Genomic DNA, 23,816 nt, shown 5'->3' with positions numbered 1-23,816 from the left:
CTTTACATCGTGCCTGCCTGATCCCTACCCAAATTCTGTTTATGATTAGTACACTGCACCAAACAACTTGTTTCGGACCAGCAACTGTGAAAAATGTAAATACCCCTTCTATTCCGTTTTTAGCTGAGTATGAAAATTGGCACACTGGCATAAATTACACTATTGATCAGTTACAGGCAATTTTTTCGCAAGGAAACTTTCAATGTCACTGAGATTGATGCTACAGGATGGTTAGTGTGGCAAACAAATTCAAATGCTTGTCAATTGCGTTTTTATAATGTAACATCTAGTTTCACACAGACTAGACCAGATCTACGCTATCCACTTACACATTCAGTCACTACATATTCGGTGGGTAAATTATGCCAACAATGGTTGCAACATTCTACACTGGACACTGGCATCAGTGAAACAACATCTAACACTTTTGCTCAATGACATCGATTTGGCTAATTTTATCTTGGAGCCTAGAAATCCAAGAGCTAAGAGATTTCTTTATGCCGATTAAAACAAAATTTGGAAACTTTCGATCAAGCACATTTAGAAAAAGTACTTGCCGTTGTAGATAATAGCATCAATGCACTTTCATCACGCATTTACACATTGGATAATAATGTTTATTCTGTTAGAGTATAGCTATTGTTCAAAGTGATGTATCTGCATTGTATCATGGTCAGAATCAATTAAGATCTGTTATGCAATTTGCATAGACGTTACAGGCTCTCAAAATGGGAAAGGTCCGATGGGATTATTTAAATGCTACTGCTTTATTTTTGACTTTTAATTTAACTGACAAACAAAGATTTATGTTCATGAAAGATGCTGCTTATACAGTCTTGCATATTGAACAATTGGAGCCTTTACCTTTCTCTGTAGCGGAAACAGACTCTACTGTTTGGTTAATTCAGGGAGTTATCTCATTCTCCTTTTCGCTGTTTCAGTTTAAATCATGCATGCAACATTTTTCAATTGGCCGTTTCAAACGAGTGGGTAGCGCATTTCTCCACGAATTATGATCCCTGCCTTTCACTTACAAATGTCTGCGGGAGGATAGGGACGTTTTTCTCACAGGGGAGGACTGCGATTCCACAGTAGGCCATTCACTTCTTTGTAATTGTAAACACGTTAAGTTGCATGGCGCCTGTAATATATCGGCGCCGAATCTGGCTTGTTTTTTAAAAGGACCACCAGTGCCGTCAATAATTCTCGCTTTTACCTTGCTTACTAACGGCAGTAATCATATTTTGAACAACCAGGACAACTGTGGTTTACTGGCAGGAATCCCTTATTTAGTAACAGTTTCACAGCATGTAACGTTTTGTAGCAATGTGCTTTTCCTGCCTCCGCATTGGTGTCTAGATAGCTTCATTTGGCCTTCCATTCCGACTTTGAAAACAGATTTCAACAAATTGAGCAGGCTCAAAGCACTACTATTCCAACAAGAGGTGGTTCTCACTTCCGCTCGTGAGACCTTTGAATTACAGGTAGCTAGGACATTTAGCGAGATACAGTCCCTTTTAAACACTAACCACCCACTTCACTTTGGGGAGCTTATTCATCAAATACACGAAAGGCCTTGCACATTTTTTTGAACATGTGTATTCCGGCCTTGTAATTTCTTTTTAGACAATATTTAGAGTTATTCTGGCTTTCATTCATTCTATTTTTACGGGCATCTTGGGAGGGTTCCCCTTAGTTTTGGCTTTAGGTGCTGGAATCCTGCTTCTTCTGTTCCTGCTACTCAATGGCTGCTCTTCTTGTGGTAATGCACAGAACATGCCAGTTGCAGCTGTGATGGGATCATATTCAACAGGCTTTTGACTGCTTGCCAAGTATGCTCTTGGAAGCATCTAATTACAAGGGGCACGTTTGTTCCTTCGACTTACTGATTTGGATGGCATCCCTTTTTTCTACCAACGAAAGAGATGAAGTTTTGAAGGGAATTGCATTTTTGGGTACGTACATTTTCATGTATTTACCGCCTCCTTCATAATAACTTTATTCTCCCGGAGACAATAATGGCAACAATTTTTTTTATTTTGTTAAATTTCGATTTTTTCCAATTCGTTTTTTTCAAAAAGACGCTTTGACCTCTGCTTGGCTTTATGAACTCTGTTTTTGACTTTTGCCTATGTCCTATGACATTATCAGGGGAGGGTGTTATATGGCCCTTAGGGTCATTGTCGACATTGCTAAGTTAGCATGAGCTTTGCTGCCATGATGCTGCTTTTGTGCACGATACTACATGACTTTATTATTACAGATCTCTGTTTGTGCTTTTCGCATGAGAACTGTCTGATTTTCATGTTCTCTGCTGTGCTCCTGGAGTTTAGTCTGAACATATTGTACAAGGTTGATAAACAATTCCCCTTCGTATTCTGTTTTGATCATTCCCTAGCACCAAGACATAACATGCTACACACAGCTGGAAAGCTGAAGACTTGTGTTTTGATATTACAGGGTTGCATGTTGTTTTAACACACACTTGGAGAAAGCCTTTCCATGGAGAAGAGCTGAGCTACGCTGTTCCTGTGATGTAAACCTTACATACAGGCTTTAAGGTATGGGGTCTGCTATCAATGCCTAGAGATCTTCTTTTATATAAATAAACATCTTTCAGTCCAGGGGAGGGTGGTTAGGTCGTATAGTCCCTTTTCCACTGTCTTTATAAAATGACTTCTCCCATAGAATTCTATAGAATTGTAACAATGCTAGCTGTGTTGAGTTAATGCATTTTGCTGCTGGCAGTGGCTTGTATACTGTATTGTGGAGCACGATAGTTAAAATAAACATTTTGAACTATTTCAGTGACTCTGCCAATTCTTATTGTGGACAAGTACGAGTGAGTGAGCGAAAGAGTATGTCTTGCTCCCACGATTCCTCAGAGAGTCAGGAGTGTTGTGTTCTGGGTTGTCTAATCAATTGTAGCTTCGTGGTTTTTGGAGGAGAACGGATGAGACAATATAGCTAGTCGGTTTTAGGATTTTGGGTACTAAGGTGATAGGTTGGTACACCCCTATACACTGAGGTCCTGTTTTCCTGTGCATAGTTCTGTGTATGTGCAGAATCCCTGCAACAAGATATGAGCCAAATTAGAAACCATCTTCCTGTTGGATGGAAAGAACTGTTCCGAGCCTATCAAAATCTGTGTTACTCTTGCAGAGTACAGCGGTACTATCAAGATAGTACAGCGGTACAGGTAAAACACCCCAAAAAACAAAAAGATAACTGATTATTTTCTCTTCACGACTTATACCCTGCTTAGTACTATTACTTTTGAGCAAACAAGTTTGACTTTACTATAGTTATAAAACTAGTGTATTAAATATTTTCAGTTACAAAACTAGCCTAAATTTAGCAAAAAGATTTGAAAACATTAACATTTTATCAGTACAATAAATATATTGTATTATGTAGGGACAGACCCTTAGAAACTTTTCCCTTCTAAAAACCCAACAATTTCAGAAAAAACCTCCAAAGAATACAACTTAGGGTCTCATTAGGATGACAGTTGGACTAGCTTCTGCGGTCCTGTCGGAGGCAGTCAGACCGGCGCGCTCGTCGAAATCAGTTGGTCCGACTGCCGGATTACAATGCATGCATCATGTACTCCGATCGATTGCTGACAGACCACTGATTCCGATATCCTTTCTCCATCCAATGAAATGGCGGTTGGAGAAAAGCAGCAGCCATAGAGCTATAAAGGGAGTACCAACCACCGTCTGGGTTACGAGGTACATTTCCGATGAGCTGACCATGGCAGTCCAACCAGCTGCCTGAACTCATCGGAAACAAAAGATTTTGTGTGCATACTCCCCCATATCAACTTCTCCCTTACAGTCTATGAAGTGGATCCCTTTCTTCTGGTACCCCCTACATCGCAGTAACTGAACACCAAAGACTATGACCTTGTGGGAGCTAGAATGCAGGTAAGTCTGTAGGTGCCATGTATCCCCTTTGGTTGGACTGTGCACAGATTGCCACACTCCAGCAATGAGGTACATGCAGCTTAAGGCATATCCCCACGTATGTCATGCATGTGAGTACATATCACACATTTCCTGTGAGCTTGTACACACTTCCAGCCACATATTCAGGGGATATGTCCACCATCATGGATGAGACCGCCGCAGCAGTAGCAATTGCATCTTAATATGGTGGGGTACTTTCCCAGCCTCTGCGGTCAGAATCAAATCGCAGCAGTCGGATGGTCGGTCCAACCGGCATCGTAATAATTGTTAGGGGCTATTGGAGTACACCAGCAACACATTTAAAGTACACAAACAATAGAAATAGCATAGTTATACTTTTCAATTTAAGACTTTCATTTAATATTTTATTATACAAATGATACTACTGTCCATAATTGAACATTACTTATGAACGTCACTGATACAGTTGACAACTATAACTATCCATATATCAACCAAGTGCAAGCAAATACATTTGCATATCCATATCACTTTTTATGTATGATTCCTACCTTAATATATGTATTAAGAAAGTGTTGTTTAATAATTAAACAATATCCCTACCATTGACGAGTTATAGTTGTTTGACTATTATCTTTGAAGTTATGTTAATGTCAGACCTTCCATTGAAAAGGCATATTTCTTTGGTAATAACTTTTATTTTGATGCTGTTCGAAAACTCTGCATGAAACTGTAAAACAAACTAGTTATCCAGCATTTTTCACTTAAGTAAGTTAAAGCAAGGGGACTCCCTTACATTTAAACCTGTGTTTTCTGACATACTATTAACACTATGGTCTCCATAACCACCCTTATGTTAATGAGGACAGTGCTTGTCTAAAATACCAAATGTAGATGTTGATGAATAAATGCAAAACTGGGACGAGCCTGGCAATGACATTAGACCATTCATAACAAGGTGTTTATTTTCATAAAGTAAGTGTGAAGTTGGATGATAAAACGTCTCTCAGATAATTTTTTGGGCTGTAGTAAAATATTGCATACGTGATATCTTGACGTGACAAGATTTGTTGCCACATCAGTATTTTATAACTGCAGCTAATCTCTGACCTTATGGAACTAAGGATAACAATATAGGAATGAATGAATACAATGTGGAAAAGGAGCAGGTCAGTACGACAGTACACACTGCTGATTTGAACTCAGCCCTAATTATGAGCCAGGTAACTGGTACACCATTAATGCTTTATTTCACGAGGGACAAAATTTAATTTATATGGTGGTGGGAGATTTTCAAGTCCACATTCTCGAGGTGTAAGGTCAATGTCCTCTGGGTTAATTGGAGATTTTAAGCTGAAGTTCTGCAGGATGGCAGTGAGGAACATAAAGGTCTTAGTACGAGCCAAGCTTTCTCCTGGGCAACTTCGCTTCCCTAGAAATAAATGAGAAAATTAACAGAAAGAAATTAGCCAACATCTTATGAAAAAATTAAGAGAAGGAATACGGAATGAGGCATGAGCACACAACAAGGTTGCAATAAAAGTGACATGGGCTACACTGGACAACTTACTCATGGTAAAGATACAAGTATAGGGAATCAGCATAGTTGCAAGCAAAATGTATTTGGTTATTACCAATAGAGAAAGGCAAAAGGGCATTATTTTTCATGAAACCCCCATTCTCATCCAAGAAGTTTTCAGGGTTGAAGTTTCCTGGATCCTTAAAATGGGTTGGATCCTTTAGTGCAGTGGTCAGGAATGGGATCACATCTGTTCCCTAGAGAGCAAAGACAAATAATAGGTCAGGGCAGTGAAGATATTGGTAATTACTTTATTGACAATTGATTTACAGCCACCAATACAGTAGTGGAATAGTTTTCTGAGCATGAGATTCAATTAGCGTTTTGCCCAAAGCAAATATTAGAGTGGTTCTAGAGCTGTCCAGATCAATGCGCATCATTCAGAGATTCCTGTAGCCTCTTATTCAAAAACCTGAATCTCAGTAGTGCCTGTTCTTACAATATCTGGTAATAAGAAGAGGGTTCTTTTATACTGTTCTATATACAAGACAAAAGCTATTCTAATGCTCTGTTCATGAAAACTATAACTGCAGGAATTACTTCCTGAAGGTGGACCACATTGCCTGCAAGGTACTACAGCCCAAGAGAACAGACTTTTGCTCAATAACTGGCAGTCATTGTTGCAAAGTTTTATAAGAGGAAGTAATTATGTGTTTTCCCTCAAGGTAGCAGAAACTGATAATTATCATGAGAGCAATCATTTCACTGCAAACTTTCTATACTGAATTATCATTCGTTCTTGAAGCGAAACTAGTTCTTCAATTTTTTTACACTCTCTTTTAAGCTTCTCTCAGACAATTGAACATCCTAATTGAGGGTCTAATTTAGATCTCGACAGACGGGGTACTCTGTCACAACGGTAGCCGATGTCTTTTCCGCCGAAATATAAATCCCACAGGATATATTGGGATTTATATTTCCACGGATGGGATATCCGTCACTTTTGTGATGGAGTAACCCATCCGTCAAGATCTAAATCATGCCCTACGTCTAATATTTTCTAGAATGGTATCCATGGACACAATAGAATTTGGATTCATCTGAAGTGCCCAGAAAACGAATACCTGATTAATAATTTCTGAGAAACACTGAAAACTGATTTGACTTTATTAGGAAAAACAGATTCACAAATTATTTTTCATCTGTCAAACCATACAGATGAAGTACTTACAAAAATAAGTTGATAGTGTAGTGGCTATGAGAGATCAGTTGTCTTGCTCTTTGATTATGCCTGCATTCAGCTTAATCCCTGTAAAATGATGTTAATATATAACTACATAGTGGGGTAGGATTATGAACTGCTCTCACAACTTGATATACATACAAATAATGTTGTTTCAGGTGTGCAGTGTCACTTTTTCACCAAGCGTGCAAGTGTTGCATGCTGATGGCCATTTCTATGTATCTACCTAACTTAAGAGGTCTTAAAAGCATATTATTATTCTGTTACCAGTACTTATGGGCCGGATACACAAAAGGTTGACAAAGGTCACCCTTTTGTCAATAGCAGCACACTAGTGTGTAGTTGCCACACCTTGATCCCTTGTTTCCGTCCTTGTACTTGCTTGAGCTATCAGGCAGAAACATGTTGATTGAAGAGGTGGTGATGGGGTACTAATTTCCCTTATCTCCATATTTGGTTTTTAATACCAAGTGATATTTCTAGTAAATATAAAGGTCTGTTTAGGATCTCACATTGATTTTTAGTCCATTTAGATCACAAGTCCATTCTTAGGTAGAAGTACCTCCCTGACATCTGGTATAGGCCCACTCTCCATCAAACTGGGTTTCGGGAGAGCGTGAGGTGTCCTATGATGAAGCATTATCCCCATAATGTGCATCATCAACAAAATTCGAGCCCATAAGTGAGTGTAGCCATCACATTATGTTGTAGAGCTCTCTTTTCTTGCTGGTGCACCCTGTTAAAGTTCCCTAGCACATTGAGCTATGGATTTAGCCAACGTTCTGGGAGAAAGGGAAAATGTAGAGTTTTCTCACATGTCTTGCATTTGGTTGTACACACTTGGAAGGGAGTCATTTGAAGGACAACATACCAGCCATGCAAGTACTGAAGAATAGGAGAAGCAAACCTTTTAGAAATTATAAACTAGTATACTCACAACAGAAACTTATTAAATTCTATATTACTCTAGAAAATATGGATCAGAATAATCATTATGTAGAGGGGCGTGGCTTGGATGCCGAGGGGAATGGCGGCGTGAGCTCGGAGCTCCGCACCCGATCCCCACGAACATCCTGATAATCTACACGGAACCGGCTGCGAATTGCACCGTTGGATCGGGGCTGGCGGCGGCACGGACAGCGGCACCTCGGGGGAAGGAGACCGGAGCACCGGCGGGAGTTTGATCCGTCCCGCGTTGTGCCGTGCGCCTGGGGCGCTGTGATCCGGAGGAGACCCTAAGATGGCGGCCGGGGCCGAGCGCCGCAACGGAGAAACGCCGCCGGACCGGTGAAGCCTGTGGGGACACCGCCTACAAGCAGAAGAGCCCCCGCTGCGATCCCCCCCGACGACGGGACGCGGGGCGGAACACGCTCCGGTGCACAGTGAGCGGGGACGGTGTGACGGGCAGATCGGGAGCTGTGGCTCCGGGCGCTGTTGTGCTCCTACGCCCTGTGCCCCAGCGGCGGCCAGCGCTACCACGAGGGTCGACGGGGACACGTCCAAGTGGTGTGGCGGCGGGTGGATTTGCGACTGGGGGAAACGGCGAGATCCGGAACGCCCATCGGTCTCTAGCCGGGACCCCTGCACCGACGATCTGTGCCCTTGGGAGGACGGGCGACGCACGCAGGGGCCGGTGACCCCGGGACAGCCTGAGCGGGGGACGCCTGACCGAGTGGAGCCGGACGCCTCCTGAGGGCGGGGGAGCTCCCGGAAGGACAGCTGGTGTCGAAGGGGACCCGAGCCGCGGAGTACCCGGGGAACTCAGGCGACAGGGGCTCGCGCCCGGGGAGAGCCTGGAGGGAGCACGCTTGGGGCACCTGTTGACCGTTGACCCAGAGGAGCTGTGGTGCCTGTGTGGATCTGCGCGACGCGCGGCGACCCCTACCGCCGACTGTGCTGGGAGACGCTCGGGGGAGTGGGCAGACAGGGGATGTGCGAGCGGGAGTCGCAGTGGACTCGCCCGCGGGCGTAGCAGACTGCGCACCCCCCTGGCCCCAGGAGGCGCTCCCTAGAACCTCGTGAGTGCAGGACGGGACGGTGGTGCCCCTAGCTGGACGGTACACTGGCCACGACAGCCCAAGGAGGCGCCGAGATGGGCAAGCCTAGGGTCAAGAGCGGGGAAGGAGCACCCGGACCAGAACTGCAAGACGGAGCAACCCACAGCCCTGCGGACCTGCAACAACTTCGGGACTGTATTCTAGAGGCCATAGCAGCCACGAAGGACGCATTGCAGCAGGATATCGCGCAAGTGGCGTCGGGTTTGGGGATCTTGAGGGCGGACCATGGGAAGCTGAAGGACCGAGTCAAAACGGTGGAAGATCAGGTGCAAGCCATGCTGCCAACACACAAGTCTCAGGAGGGGCGCCTGGTGGAGGCGTTGGAGCGCATACAGGTCCTGGAGCGGCGCGCAGAGGACGCGGAAAACCGCAGTCATCGCAATAACGTCCGCTTGGTGGGCCTGCCGGAACGCAAAGAAGGGGCCGATATGGTGGGGTTTCTGGATGCTTGGCTGCGCTCTGAGGTAGCCCCGGAGGGCCTCTCGCCCTTCTTCACGTTGGAAAGGGCGCACCGGGTACCGGCGCGGCCCCCCAAACCGGGCCAACCTCCACGCCCAGTGGTGTTGAAACTGCTGCACTGCAGGGACAGGGACTGGCTGCTGCAGCGGGCCAGGAAAGCGGGGCCATTCCAGGTGGACAACAGTAGCGTCACGATGTTCCCGGATTATACCTACGAAACCCAGAAGCTGCGTGCCTCCTTCCTGTCACTTAAACGTGAACTGAGAACAGAGGGTCTGCAGTACTCGCTCCTCTTCCCAGCCAAGCTGCGCGTCATCTTGGACGGCAAGTCGCTCTTCTTCCCAACCGCGGCGGAGGCCTGGACGTGGTGGGACTCATACAAGGCCAGCACGCACGAGGCCGGAGCCCGACCGGCGGAGGAGCGGAGGACACAGCCGATGCGGCAGTCGCGGAGACTCCGGCAGCGGAGGCAGAGGGCTGGCAAGCCGACGGACTCGCAAACAGTAGACGAAAGGAGAGCGGCGCTACAAGCAGTGGTGGACCTATCCGGAAAGGTGGCGACGCAATCATCCCGCGGGACGGGCACGGACAGCCACGGTACGAGCTCGGAATCCGACCACTCCGTATTGACTGGGGGCCGTGGCCCCGTGGTGACCCCGCAGACTTCGGGGGAAATTGTCGAAGGCTGATGAGACGGCGCTACTGAGGGGCCGGCGCCTGAGACCTGGAGAACTGATTCCTATCGTGGTGGACTTATTCAGAAGCAGCTTCTCAGGTTTTTCGTGAGTGTTTATAGGGGATGCGGGGGGCGGGGGGACGGGACTGTGGTAGCCTCCTTCGGTACCAGGCTACTTCCTAGAGGCCCATAAGGCCACTGCAGTGCAGACTGCGGTTTCGGTAATTGGTTGAGCGAGTTTGCTTTACTCTAGTTTGGATGGGGGCTGCTTCTCCGAAGTTGGGTCCTATTCTGGGGGGGAGGGGCCGAGAGTAGTTGGGGGGGCTCGCGGCGAAGGGTTGGGAGGGGGGATCGGGGTTTTCTTTGGGGAGGGGTGGGACAGTGCTATCAAACGCGGCTGGACATGGTTGGGTTTCGGGAGGAGGCCTCTGACGTGGGACCATGGCTAATGTGGGGTTGGTGAAATGTGTGACTTGGAATGTGCGGGGACTCCACACTATGGCTAGGAGACACAAGATTCACGCATACTTGGTACGCAGGGGTGTGCACATCGCGCTCTTGCAAGAAACGCACTTAGCGAAGCAGGAGGGTGTCGCACTGCAGCGCAGGTGGAGGGGGCAGGTGTTTAGCACAGCTTACTCTGCGTTTGCGAGGGGAGCTTTGATATGGATTCGAGCGGGCACCCCCTTTCAGGTGATGAGGCACATTATAGACCCGGAGGGCAGGTACGTAGCTGTTGCGGGCAGACTCAGGGGTAGGGACATAGTACTCTGTAGTCTATATGCACCCAATCTGGACCAGGGACCCTACTTTACGAAATTGTCCGGGGCGCTAGCCAGCTACTTGACAGGCCCAATTGTGCTGGGTGGGGACTTCAACTCGATTGCAGACACCGAGCTGGACAGGTCGCACCCGCCCCTACGGGCATCCCCAGCCCACAGGTTAGCGAAGCGTAGACTTGAGTGGCAGGAGAGGTGGGTGCTGACAGATGCCTGGAGAACGCAGCACCCAGAGGCGAGGGATTACTCCTATTATTCCCCACTACACGACTTGCACGTTAGGTTGGACGCTTTTTTGTGCTCTCCGACAGTGCTTCAAACTGTGGCACGTACGGAATACTTAACCCGCACGATCTCTGATCACAACCCTTTATTAATGACCCTGGAGTGGATGGTTGAGACCCCGCGGGTCCCACTGTGGCAGCTGAGGCCGGACACCTTAGAGGACCCGCCTTTCCGGGCGGCCTTGCGGGAACAGATTGTGCACTACTTTACTGAGAACGAGGGCTCCACGGTGGCCAGGGCGCTAGAGTGGGACGCATTCAAAGTGGTGGTTCGCGGCCATTGCATTGGGAAGTACGCTGGCGTGCGCAAGTCGTTGATAGGAGATCTGGACAGGGCGGAAGGGACATTGCGCAAGGCGGAAATAGCGAGGCCGGGTCATCCTGAGCTACAGGAAGCAGTGTGCGAGGCTAGAGAGGCGGTAGCGGTCGAAGTGGAGCGGCTCCGGAGCTTTGATTACAAAGCATTTACGGTGCGGGCGCACGCTGAGGGGGACAAGGCAGGCACGCTATTGGCTTGGCTGGCCAATCCCGCCAAGCGTAGCCAACCGATTCTGGCCATTAAAAGGAGGGGAGGGGACATGGTCACTACTCAGGGGGACATATTGGACAGCTTTTGCTCCTACTACGGGACACTTTACGAGAGCGCACTAGAAGGGCAAGGCGAAGAAGCGGAGGCCTTTCTGGAAGGGCTGCAGCTGCCCCACATAGAGCGGGAGGAGGCGGAGGCACTGGGCAGCGAAATAGACCTAGTGGAAATCAAAGGGGCAGTAGCTCGCATGGCGCGGAACAAGACCCCGGGCTTGGACGGATTGCCCATCGAATTCTATAGTCGGTACCTGGACCTACTGGCTCCACGGCTTCAGGAGGTGTACAGAGAGGCCAAGCATAACGGGAGACTGCCGAGCTCCATGCGCGAGGCGCTGATGATCCCGCTGTTGAAGCCGGGCCGGGAGGGCTCGGACCCAGCGTCCTACCGGCCGCTGTCAATGCTGACAACGGACTATAAAATCCTCAGCACCATCTTAGCGAACTGGTTGCTACAGCATATGCCGCGGCTGATTCACAGAGACCAGTCGGGGTTTATCCCTGCCCGAAATACCACCGCCAATATCCGCCGCCTGACCCGCTTGTTAGGGGATCCGCTGGAGGGTGCCCTCGCGCCGCTTGTGTTATCGGTCGATATAGAAAAGGCCTTTGACAGCCTGGAGTGGGATTACTTGTATAGAATCATGCGTGGCTTTGGCCTCGGAGAGGGGTACATAGGTTGGACGAAGGTCCTTTATGCCTCGGCGAGGGCGAGAGTACGGATCGGCGCTCTTGTCTCTGACCAGTACCGGGTGGACCGCGGCACCAGACAAGGGTGCGCGCTTTCCCCGTTGCTGTTCGCGTTAGCAATAGAGCCCCTCGCGATAGAGGCCAGATCGGGCCGGTACTACAGGGGGCTGGTCTACAAGGGGGCTCCACAATTCATTTCCCTCTATGCTGATGACCTGCTTCTGTTCTTGAACGACGCAGCGGATGCACTGTCAGGCGCGCGGAGGCTTCTAGCGCAATTCGGCAAGTTCTCAGGACTGCGGGTCAACTCGTCCAAGACCTGCTTGTTCCCGTTGCGCCCTGGCGGCCTAAAACCGGACGTCCGCCCGGAGCTTCAGTGGGAGCCTCACTGCCTCAAATATTTAGGGGTCCATATATACCACTCCGCCCCCGATTTACTGGAGGGTAATGTGGGTCGCTGTATAAGAGCGCTGAAGGGCAGTATGGCCTTTTGGGCCACTCTCCCACTCTCGATGACGGGGCGCGTCTCGTTATTGAAAATGATCGCCTTGCCGCGCCTATTGTATTACTTTCGCACGCTTCCAGTGTGGGTACCGAGTCCGGTTTTCAAGCAGCTGCGCTCCTTGTTGGTTTCGTTCCTATGGGGCTCGGGTCGACGCAGGATTGCGTTGGCAACTCTTACCAGGCCGAAAGATGAGGGAGGCCTGGCAGTCCCGGACTTCGAATTTTATTACCTGGCGGCGCAGCTTCAGATCTTTACGCAAGAGGTAGCCCGGGTGTACCGGGGCCCGGAGCAGGACAGGGAGGGGGGCACTCCCCGCCATGTGCTGGCATATATTACTCTGCAGCAGCGGCTGGTCCTTCGGGACTTGACTATGGAGGAACAGACGTTCCGACAATGCTGGAATAGGGCGCAGCGTAGGGCGGGGGGGCGGCGTCCATATGCCCCGGAGATCCCGTTGGGTATGGTGACAGCGCTCCCGCACGGAGGGGATTGGTCGAGCCTACAGGTCTGGGAGGAGGCGGGTCTCCAAATGCTGGGCGATTTATACGAGGAGGGAGAATTGCTCCCATTTCAGGCGCTGCGAGAGCGGTTCGATCTCCCGCGCGGGGACTACCTGCTGCACGCGGCAGTGACTGGGGCGATGCGAGAGTACTGGAGGGAGGGGCTCCGCGAGCCTCCTACGTCCGCGGCGTGCCAATACGCTATGATGTCGGCGGGCACCCGCAAGGCTGTCACCTGTCTCTACTCCAGAATGCTGAGCGAAACTTTGCAACCGCTGACAGCCCTGAAAGGCAAATGGGAAGGTGATCTCCAAACAGAGATTCCCGATGCTACGTGGGCGGGCCTGGTTCGAAGGGCCAGAAAGAGTACGAGAAATGCCCGCTTCCAACTGATCCACTTCTATGTTCTCCACAGGGCTTACCTTACGCCGGGCAAAATTCGGAAATATTTCGGGGCGGAGGAGGCGGCGTGCCCTAGGTGCGGCGCGATTGGAGCGGAACTCGGCCACATGTTGTGGGATTGCCCCCGCCTGAGTGATTATTGGAAGGCTGTGTGCGAGACACTGACTGAGGCGACAGACAGGGAGTTGCAATGCAGTAAAGCAGTCTGCGTTCTGCACTGGTTCCCGCACACGCCCAAGAACAAAACCACAAGTAAATTCATTGATATGGGCCTCCTCTTAGCAAAAAGGGAAGTGACGAGACTATGGAAATCAAAGCTGGGCCCCACGCATAAGAGATGGCTTAAGGAGTTGCAGAGGTGGGCGGCGAGCGAAAGTACACTTAGGTACCAGCTAGCGAGCCGTAGAGAGGATGATAAGGCATTGGAGGCGGCCACAGCTTGGGAGGTGATGGTGCAGGCCCTGGGCAACAGTGAGACTGAGGACGGAGGGGTCCCATCGGACGGGGAGGGCAGCCCCCGGGCTACTCCAGTCGCACACACACAGTAGATAGGTAACTGCGACACAAAATACCCAAATTCATTTATTCAAGCTTCTGCCGGGCGTCGATGATAGCACTGTGGGGGGTGGGGCGGGGAGGGGGGGGCGAGGGCACTCGGGGCTCGGATTGGGGACTGGGTTTAGTTGGGGAGGAGGGGGGGGGAGAAAACATTCCAAAGCAGAACATGGACGTCCTGGGAGTAACCTAAAGTCATTGGCCACTGAGATCGTTCGGGGACACTGTTCATCCTGTTGACGCTGCCCGGCCTCCGGGATGTGGGCTAATAAGCTGTGTACAAAAATATCCTGACCTGCCAGAAATCTAGCACAGGAGATTGAGATGCAGTCCCGTAATGTATGTACAGTGATGATCCTGTGATTCTGCAATAAAAACGGTTTAATTAAAAAAAAATCAGAATAATCATTATGTTCATACAAGCCCTAATAAAGGCAAACAAAACTGTACAGAAAACCATAAAACACCATCTATTCTTCTTCATTAATGATACTTGTTCTCAAACCTGCTGGTGTATGCGAAATGTATCCCACATACCTTGTCCCAGGCATCATGTCAGACCACTGGCTTAATGGTGGGAAAACATCCTGGGGGAAAAGCCTGTCTCCCAGGCATGTGGATGGTTCTACCTATTCATAGAAGAGGCAGGGTTAAAAAGTCTTTGTTCCTGGATAAGGTTGTTCCCTGACAAGGATGGCATGAGAATCTTGGTAACTTTCTTTTGGGCTTGTTCACTTAGAGACAAATGTATCAGTTGTGTCACAATTGCACCATGCAAGGGTGATGCAACTACTAAGTCAGATTTAGGAAGCCAGGAAACCCCTGCATTGCTTGATAAATCTAGATTAACACAATGCAGTGAATTGTGCTGTGTTGCATTGCTCTGCCCCAGGGAGCATTCCATTGGTGGAGCGTGGGTGTTCCCATGCATCCACCCATTAATTTTGATGCATTTCCAGATTTACCATTACTGGTAGACCTGGGAATGTGTCAAAATGATACGCCTCCCCATGAGTTGAGTAATGAGGAGAAATATCATATTTCTCCATGTTTTCTCCTCTTCCTATGTCTTTTGCATTCTGCAGCCCACATAGAAAGAGCAAAAAGCCTCACAGGATTGTTTTTGTGCAGGAAGGTACCCCTTCCTGCACAAAAACACCCCTTTCTGCAATGTAGACACCTCTGCAGCACTTTGCAAGGGTAAGTTTGTTGGTGCTAGGCAGAACATTGTGCACCTGCGCAAGAAAAAGACAGGAATGCGCTGTACCATTTTGAATACGGGAAATTCCTGCCCCTTCATGCAGGGCAGTGCAGCAAGGTGGCTTGCTGAGCTGCACTGCATATAACATTGAAACATATGCCCCTTAGTACTTGTTACTGGCCAAGGTGGCATGGCAACCACCTATCATAGTGATTTCACAAAGATTTCATTGTGAATCTGAGTTAAACAACAGTAATGATTATTAATATTCTTAAAATAGCATGCTACATTATCAAATGATGGGTTATCAGTAAATTACTAACCAATGAGGAGGTGAGGGAACCACACCAAAATGGTAAACAATCAATTTCATGATAATGACAACAACCTTGCAAACAGAGTTGCATAAGTAGGGCTGTGTGGAATACTTGACATGGGGTGTCTGCAGAATCTGCAGCAGATTTGCCTTGGCACTTTGTATGCAGTTGTTTATGCATACATTCAGAATGCTGTGATAGGAAGTTTCTGTCATTTTCGGTAAATCAAATGCACATTTTGGGGATACCTAAATTGGCACAGTGGATACTTATCCAGCTCAAAAAAGTGGTTAAGAAAATTCAAACCCATACTCAAACCCAAGTGATATAAAAAACACTCACATGGCTCAGTTCCCAAAAATAATGTTTGGTTTGCAATTCCCTTGCATAGATGCAGATTTTTGGAATTCACCAAAGTTTCCCGATGAACACATGGAAAGCAGCACCCTTGATATATTAATAGGCATACTAAAAGAAAACATTTGTAAATTTCCCTTGGCGTCTATAGTTACACATTTCTGCATATACATTTCTACATGTTCTACAATTGAACATGGTGTAGAGTCAGATATTTTAAGCCATGACACTTGGTTTATTTTTCCATGGATTTTCCTATTGAGAAACTTTTTTCCCAAAACCCCAACTAATTCTGAGGGTGTTTCCATCTCTTTTCTTCCCTGGAAAGAAAATAAATTTCCAACCAATGGAGAGAAGCCTAAGAATCATCTCAAATTGTTGACTAATAGGTAAATTTACCAGCAGTGGCTGGGTAGGTGTGGGGGGTGGGAGCTGGGGGGAGTCACAGGTGGGTCGTTTGGGTCATATTTGTAAAAATAAACACTTACCTTCCGGTTGGGTCCTGTGTCTCTGCTCCTGCGCTCGTCTTCCGGGGACAGGCAGCACCTGGCACACAGGCTCTCCTGACCAATCACAACGCTGCAAAGCAACGTTGTTATTGGTCTGAGTGGCATGACACTGAGCTCAGCCAGGAGTTGTAGGGGTGGGCAAGTTCTCCATGCAGGCTATGATACAGCCTGCATGGAGAACAGAGATAGCGCCCATGACTGTTTTGGTAGGCCCAAGAGGGCCTACAAACAGTCATTGTTCACTTAGGAGGGTTGTACGCTCCTCCCCTGCTCTTCTATCCCACCTGCCCCTCACACAAGCTGCCACAGCAGGAGGACAGAATAAAATGAGAATACCATGACGTTACTCTCATTTTATTTTTTCCTTTTAATTCCTGCTTGAAGGCAGTGGGGCAAGGCTTCTCCTCCTTAGCAGATGAGCCACCACCGCTTACCAGGAAAAACAATTCCCTGGAACACCAAATTTAGCCCACTGAGTAGGATTTACTCACTTGTAATATTACTGAATTTTGGGTTGTATTACATGTGTGTAAAAATTACAGGAGCATGGTCACCTTTTGTGAACACTTTTAACCTTAAATCTATCCGTTTTCAAGATGAAATCTTACATAAATGCTCACATCACTTAGTCAATTTAGCCCTATGTTTCTAATCAAATATTAAACTGCTAAAGCTGACAAACAACAGCATTGTGGAAATTCAATATAAAAGAAGGCATCTGGAGTAGAAGAACGGTTTAGTAAGTGAAATACTCCCAGAAGACATATGGGGTGATGTGCAGATCATATGTTACACATTCAGGAAGACTAACTGAGAATTAATTATTTTCAAAGCCAGTAATTTGGGCATAAATAAATATGGTAATGGTACCACCGTACTTTACAGTGCTTATCAACAGCAGAATTATGGTAATGAACACTATGTGAAAAATAAGTGATAGTGTTATATTTGAAAAAGAAGGATAAAATATTCTGAAAGCTAACAAATTGGCACATACCCTCCTAAAATACCCTATTCAAAGCTTTTATATTTGGGAATTATTTAGAGAAATGTACATAAGCTGTTCTAAACTCTTCAATTGATCTGTTGAGACAATGGCAATGAAACAACCATAGGTGTGTATGCTGGCCACCTGACTCTATTGGCTTCTTGTGGTTAGGCATCAATTAAAGATGATTTTTACCCTGGATGTTAAAGCCATACCAAGATACAAGCTACCAGTTAGAGATATCAGAAGATGACTCAGAGCCCCATTGGTGTAGAACACGGGTCTCCAACCTTTTGTGTAGTGAGAGCTACTTGTGTCCAGTGAAAATCGTCGTGAGCTACTAAACCCCAAGCGACTCGCGCATTTTCCTGAGAGACCTCCCACGCCCAGTTTCATTGACATTAAGCCTAATTTCTTCAGAGCCCATTCTGTCGTTTGAACACAATACTTAAGAATTCCCTCTCAGAGGATTGTTTTTGTGCAAGAAGGTGCCCCTTCCTGCGCAAAAACAATTCCATCTGCAACGCAGGCACTCTTGCACCACAGCACGCGGTGCCTGTGTTGGCACTAGGCAGCAGTTTGTGTGCCAGTGCAGGGAAAGGAATGTGTCATATAATGTTAAATACAGCGCATTCCTGCCCTTTACCTTAGCGCAGCAAGGTGGCTTGCTGCCCTATGTGAAAGTTTGCTAAATATGATCCCCAGAATAAGGTACAATAGCGCTAAACAGCATCATGAGAACTGTCACAGGACTCATGACGATATGCATGCAGGATCTCGCCATTGGTAATGGTAATGGTAAAAAATATTTCTAAAGCGCTAGCATTCATCCCGAAGGATATCATGGCGCTAAGATTGAACAATGTACAGCGAGTTTATAGGGGTCAATACTAGTTTAATGAGTATTGGGGAACAACATGGTTTTAAGTTTCTTTCTGAAGATGAGGTAATCGTCGGTCAGTCTTAAGTCAATTGGTAGTTTGTTCCACATGTTTGCAGCCAAATGTGAGAAGGCACGGCCACCCGCCCTAACCTTCTTTATACGGGTGGCTGCTGCTCTTGCGGTGAATTGAGATCTAAGATTTCTGTTTGGTGCATAAAAATTGACTCTATTTTTCAGGATGGTAGGGCCGGTATCGTGTAATACTCTATGAGTGATGCACAGAATTTTAAAAGAGGCCCTTTCTCTCATAGGCAGCCAGTGCAAAGTTTTTAGGCAGCTTGTAGCGGAGTCGTATTTCTTTTTGTTGCATACGGCTTTTGCTGCCGCGTTCTGAACAATCTGAAGCTTTGAGAATAGATAATCTGCCATGCCAACGAACAGGGAATTCCCATAATCAAGTCTACTGATTAATAGTGACTGGACTAGGATCTTTCTGCATTCCAGAGGAATCCAGGGAAATACTCTTCGTAGAATTTTCAGATCGCGAAGCCTTTACCACAGGTGATTGTTACGTGGTCTTTCATTGACAATACATTGTCGATGTGGACTCCCAGATTCTTTGCCATCAGAATTGGTTTGGGGGGTATGCCAAGGCTGTTGGGCCACCAGGTGTCATGCCAGAGCTGTTGGGAACCACCGAACAGTAGAATCTCCGATTTATCGGCATTTAGTTTCAGGCAACGATTGTGCATCCAACTAGATAGTTCACTCTTTAGTGTTGTGTTTCCAGGCCACAATGTACATACAAGCATCAGTCTCCTCCCACACATGCACAGCCAGCATAAACTGTCCACTCTCCCCAGGACTGGACTGGACTGGACATAGCTCGTCTTAAAAAGAATCACCATATAGACTACTACTAATAAATCCACTCCTGCTGGGTAACTGCATAAAAACACGTTTGAATAAAACAAAGGATTTTGTGGATATTTCTGTGCTGCACTTTGGTTTGTTTACTGTAAGTCAAACACCCAGCAGAATATAAGACAGACATTTGTGGGTTACAACTGTTAATCTCAGCAAGGCATGGAGCGTGTTTAAGTGGGGAAAAACACTAACCTTGGGGTGAGGATTAAGGCAACAGACTCCGGTTTCCGCTGCCCTGCAGTGAATTGCTTGGTAACCTTAAGCTTAGTAACGTTAACCTTAACCTGCGCTCCTCTGGTCTTAGTTTACCCAGCAGCCATTGGCTAATGACACCTGGCTGTGTGAACTAGTCTTCAGGGCAGTGATACTATTGTTATGGAATTCTTTCCCAAAAGGCTGTGCGGACAAAAGGAACAAAATCTTCCCACACTGGGGAGCCCCACCTGAGAATTCGACCCCCCTTCTCACCCCTCCCACCAAAGAGTGCACTGACTGCCCGAGGCTGTCCTGATGGCTTAGCTTAGCAAGCCTTAGTGGCCTGGTCAAGTCTTCACACATAGCAACACCGCCTCTGTGCTGTAATTGGCAGGCCTTGTTTGTTACATGGATGCTGTCTGAAGATGGCAGAGACACATTTCCATTTTAAATATTAACTTTACTATCTCATCTGCACAGAAAATAGGAATTGTAATTAAGACTAGCTGCACATTTGCTTGCGGCACATTCTGTCAACGAACCTGCCACATTTAAATGTAAAAACTTAAATGTGAATGCCTGTTTCACTTCTTTTCCTTTCTGTTTCTGTTACCAGCATGTTTCAGTACTCGATTTTACCATTTATGTTTGCACCCAACTCATCGATACTTTACTGTTCTCAAAAGATGTCACGCCGAGTTGGCCCTACCATCCTTCAAACCAGTAACTAAAAGACAAGCCCTTCCTGACACTGACAATTCTCGTCCTCTGATGTTCCCAATCGGTAGGTAGCTCATTTGTTGCAGGGAGAGCCGAGCTGACCCAGCCACCACCTCCCCGTCAGTGTGTGGTCCATGTCACTCCCGAGCCGTGCTCCTTTATGAGCCCTCAATTCAAACACTTGACTTGATGGACCTCTCTGCTCTTCTCTAATCTGAATTCACCCCGCATCTGATAGGAAAGGGCAGGCAAACTGTGTTAGAGTCGATCCGTCCCTAAATAGAGTTTGTACTTCAGAGTTGCCAAAGCTGACTGTGAGGTGTCACCCCTACCCCCTACCTACACACGCTTCCTCACCGATAACTTTTGTAATTCACTTACATTTTTTGGGGTGTTAATTGTAACCCAGCACTAAATTTTACTCCAAGTCGGTATATATTATTAGTCGTTTTATCGAATTTAGCAACACCATTAATTTCTCCTGGCCTAACATGTCCATTTGAAAGCAATCACTTCTGCATTCTAAATCAGGCCTGTTCTATGAAGGAGGGGTTGATGGCCGAGGTTGGAGGGGGGTCGGGGGGGAGGTATGGTGGAGGCAGTTCATTAAGAAGTGATTTTACAGGTTCAAGCCGAGTAAAGTTTATTTAGCTTGACGCATTTCTACCAATGCCGTCTTTGTCAAAAGATATAACCATGATTGGAGTAAGGGTGACTTATAAGCCCCACATCATCATAAGAGAAAATATACTACATACATTTATTGCAGAGTTTACTAAATGCATGGTATACTTCAGGCAAAATACCGTACTTTCTTTATGAGCACAATACTAGTATATAAACATGGTGAAATAAAAAGAAAATTAAACCTACTGAAAGGTTACAATTAGATGTCGGTGAACAACGGACTTAACATCCAGCATGAGAGATACCGAAGGAAGTACTTCATTACGGCACCCAGCCACAAAAGTCACACCCAATCGGATAGCCAATAGCGCATGCTTCATTTCATTGGGCCGTTGACTAAATCACACAAAGTGGCAGATAGCCATCTCATCACAAAAACCACCATTAGGTGCAGTCTGCTATAACATACCAAGTGGAAATCGATAATGTGCACGTCATTAGCCAGTGCTTCTGACTACTTGGCACCAGCATTCTTGCAGAATAAACACGTATCACTCCAATATACATAATGGGAAGTACCATCGACCAGTGGCAATGAAGTGAAGTGAGAGAATAATATGTACATACAGTTGACAAGTGGCACAGAAAAACAAACATATAGTGACATAAATTCACCTTTAGCTGTTAAAGGTGCATCACAGTTTTTTTTTTCTTTCATCCTGTTGCAAGTTTACAGCCAGGCTCACGAGATAACGATAACCGGAATAGTGGGCTAAATGACTACTGTCCCCAGGGAGATAGAGGGGAGGGGAAGCCAGAGGAAGTGGCAGTATGAGAAGTGGAAAGAATGGAAAATGGGGCCATCACAGACTAACAGCTTTTTGTGAAAAAATGGCAGAAGCTGCAAATTCGAACGTGTTGTGCTTTTTGTGTGCAGTCGACTGTAATTATAATTAAAGACTTCAGAATTGTTGTGGGTGTGCTCCCACGCCGGCTTACCTGCTGCTCTGGTGAAGGTAAGGTGGCAGGCTGTACTGCTGAAAAGGGAAGATGGTGCGGGTCCCGGCAGTTCTATACGGCTTGCACGACCGGCAAACAGCTGCTCTGCCCTGCCTCGCCTAATGCAGCTCCGCACTAGCACCCTCCTCACTCGTGACTCTCACAATGAGCGCGGTGCCCATGAGGAAAAGGCAGGGGGCGCATAGACGCCTGGTCACAAGGTACAAGAAGGCGCTGATCTGTTTAGAAAGGAGAGGCACGTCATCCTCTTCGGCCCGGCCTGCCCCACCCCAGCTAAGCTTAAAGCCAATCTGAGCAGCTGGTTTGCGTGAGGGCGGGCAACAGAGCTTGCAAGCAGTCTAAAAAGCCCAAATAACACTAAAGGGCTACTAAATTCAGCCGCAAGCATCACGAGCTACTCAAAGGGTCTCCGCGAGCTACCGGTAGCTCGCGATCGATCGGTTGGAGACCCCTGGTGTAGAAGGACTTGAATCCCATGCAATCACCAGTGACTAGATGAACAGAGATTTTAAATACTGCACATTTCTCATACAGCATTAATAAACCCTATGTGGACCAAATAAAGAGGCACTTTGTCAGAGAGGGAACATTTGAGGTCATCAACTCACCAAAGACTCCTATTGTGAGCCCTGTCCAAATGACCTGGCAATCTTCTATCAATGTTTAGAATGTTAGCAAAGTGTTAAAGAGACATAATATTGGGGATAGATTTAATATCATTCTGAACCCTTCTTTGGATAAAACAGTAAAAGGTAGGTCAGAGAGACTGTTTTGGGTTAGGGCAATGAAGAAATATCTGAATGATGACTATGACCTTAAGGACATTTCATGACATCAACATTGCCATAAGAGAATTAAAGCCATCTCTCATGTGGCTACTGAAACCTTTATTACAAACTAAGCCGAAGAAACATCTTTTTTTGGAATCCACAATGGCTATTTCACTCATTTTAAACAAAACATATTTATTGTGCTATAAATGTAGTTTGCAATATGCAGATTTGAAACATATGATTTCTCTCGTGATTATAACAATCACTAGTGGCAACAGGCAGCAATTTCTGAATATGGATGCTACCTTTGAAGTAAGCCAGACCATTTATATTTTTGGGGTTGATAGTTACTGAGAAATGCCAATCTAATTTTTTTTAACTAATTGATGTTGCTAGACTCGAGAAAATGAAGTCTTAGTTGGATATTAAGCCGCCAACATGCCTGAATGAATGGTAGAGGTTCTTACATATAGAATATTGGATATGTGTGCATATGCAATAGGAGGGATCTAGTTTGATAGAAAGCAATTTTGGCAACTAAATAACCCATAGTGGATGGAGGAAAAGATGTGGCTGGATTCTTATTACTGAATATTATGTGTTATGCTGTTTAATTTATATATTATATTTGCAATTTATATAATTGAAATATATAGTTTATAATTTCTGTATTATGTATTTTTAATATAATATTTGAATAATTATCTACTTAACTATTTTTTCCTTCTTCTCTTTATGTTTCTTTATAATATTAATATAGAGATCCAGATTTACTGACACGCTCTTCCTGATCCAATAGAATTGTTTGAATACACCATATTATTATATTGTTTCCCCTAAAAAATGGCCTTAGGGCTCATTAGTCTTCATATGCCTGCATTGCATATATAATACCACAGAACAAAAGAAAAAAATATGTCTCTCGTTAATGCATATCATTTTCAATATTGCACTAATAAAAAAAAAACCATACAGATGCTTGTTTGCAAAGATTCTGTAATTCTCTCATCGCTCACCATTCCCACCTTTCAAATTAAATGGCGATCTAAAGAAATCTCTGTTTACTCATTTGACATTATCAAGGAATGTTGTGTAAACATAGACTCCATGGTA

At 46.3% G+C, this 23,816-nt stretch overlaps 1 protein-coding gene across 3 annotated transcripts in view; it reads right to left on the bottom strand.

The window, feature by feature from the left end:
* Window positions 1-4,307: 4,307 nt before the first annotated feature.
* Window positions 4,308-23,816, bottom strand: part of LOC146798083 (cytochrome P450 2G1-like) — a 439,907-nt gene continuing 420,398 nt past the window's right edge. For 2 of the 3 annotated variants that reach the window (XM_085625299.1, XM_085625298.1), the window contains 2 exons: window positions 5,567-5,708; window positions 4,308-5,364 (listed from right to left, as the gene is read on the bottom strand). In XM_085625299.1, the coding sequence (XP_085481425.1) occupies window positions 5,171-5,364; window positions 5,567-5,708 (336 nt within the window). In that variant the 3' untranslated portion in view covers window positions 4,308-5,170. The remainder of the gene's footprint in view (window positions 5,365-5,566; window positions 5,709-23,816) is intronic. The other variant, XM_085625300.1, reaches the window with a different exon arrangement.

This window comes from Triturus cristatus, chromosome 9 (assembly GCF_964204655.1).
Source record: "Triturus cristatus chromosome 9, aTriCri1.1, whole genome shotgun sequence".
NCBI classification, from domain to species: Eukaryota; Metazoa; Chordata; class Amphibia; order Caudata; family Salamandridae; genus Triturus; species Triturus cristatus.
Note: the sequence above shows the minus strand (reverse complement) of the source record. Positions and strands in the feature narration are given on the sequence as shown.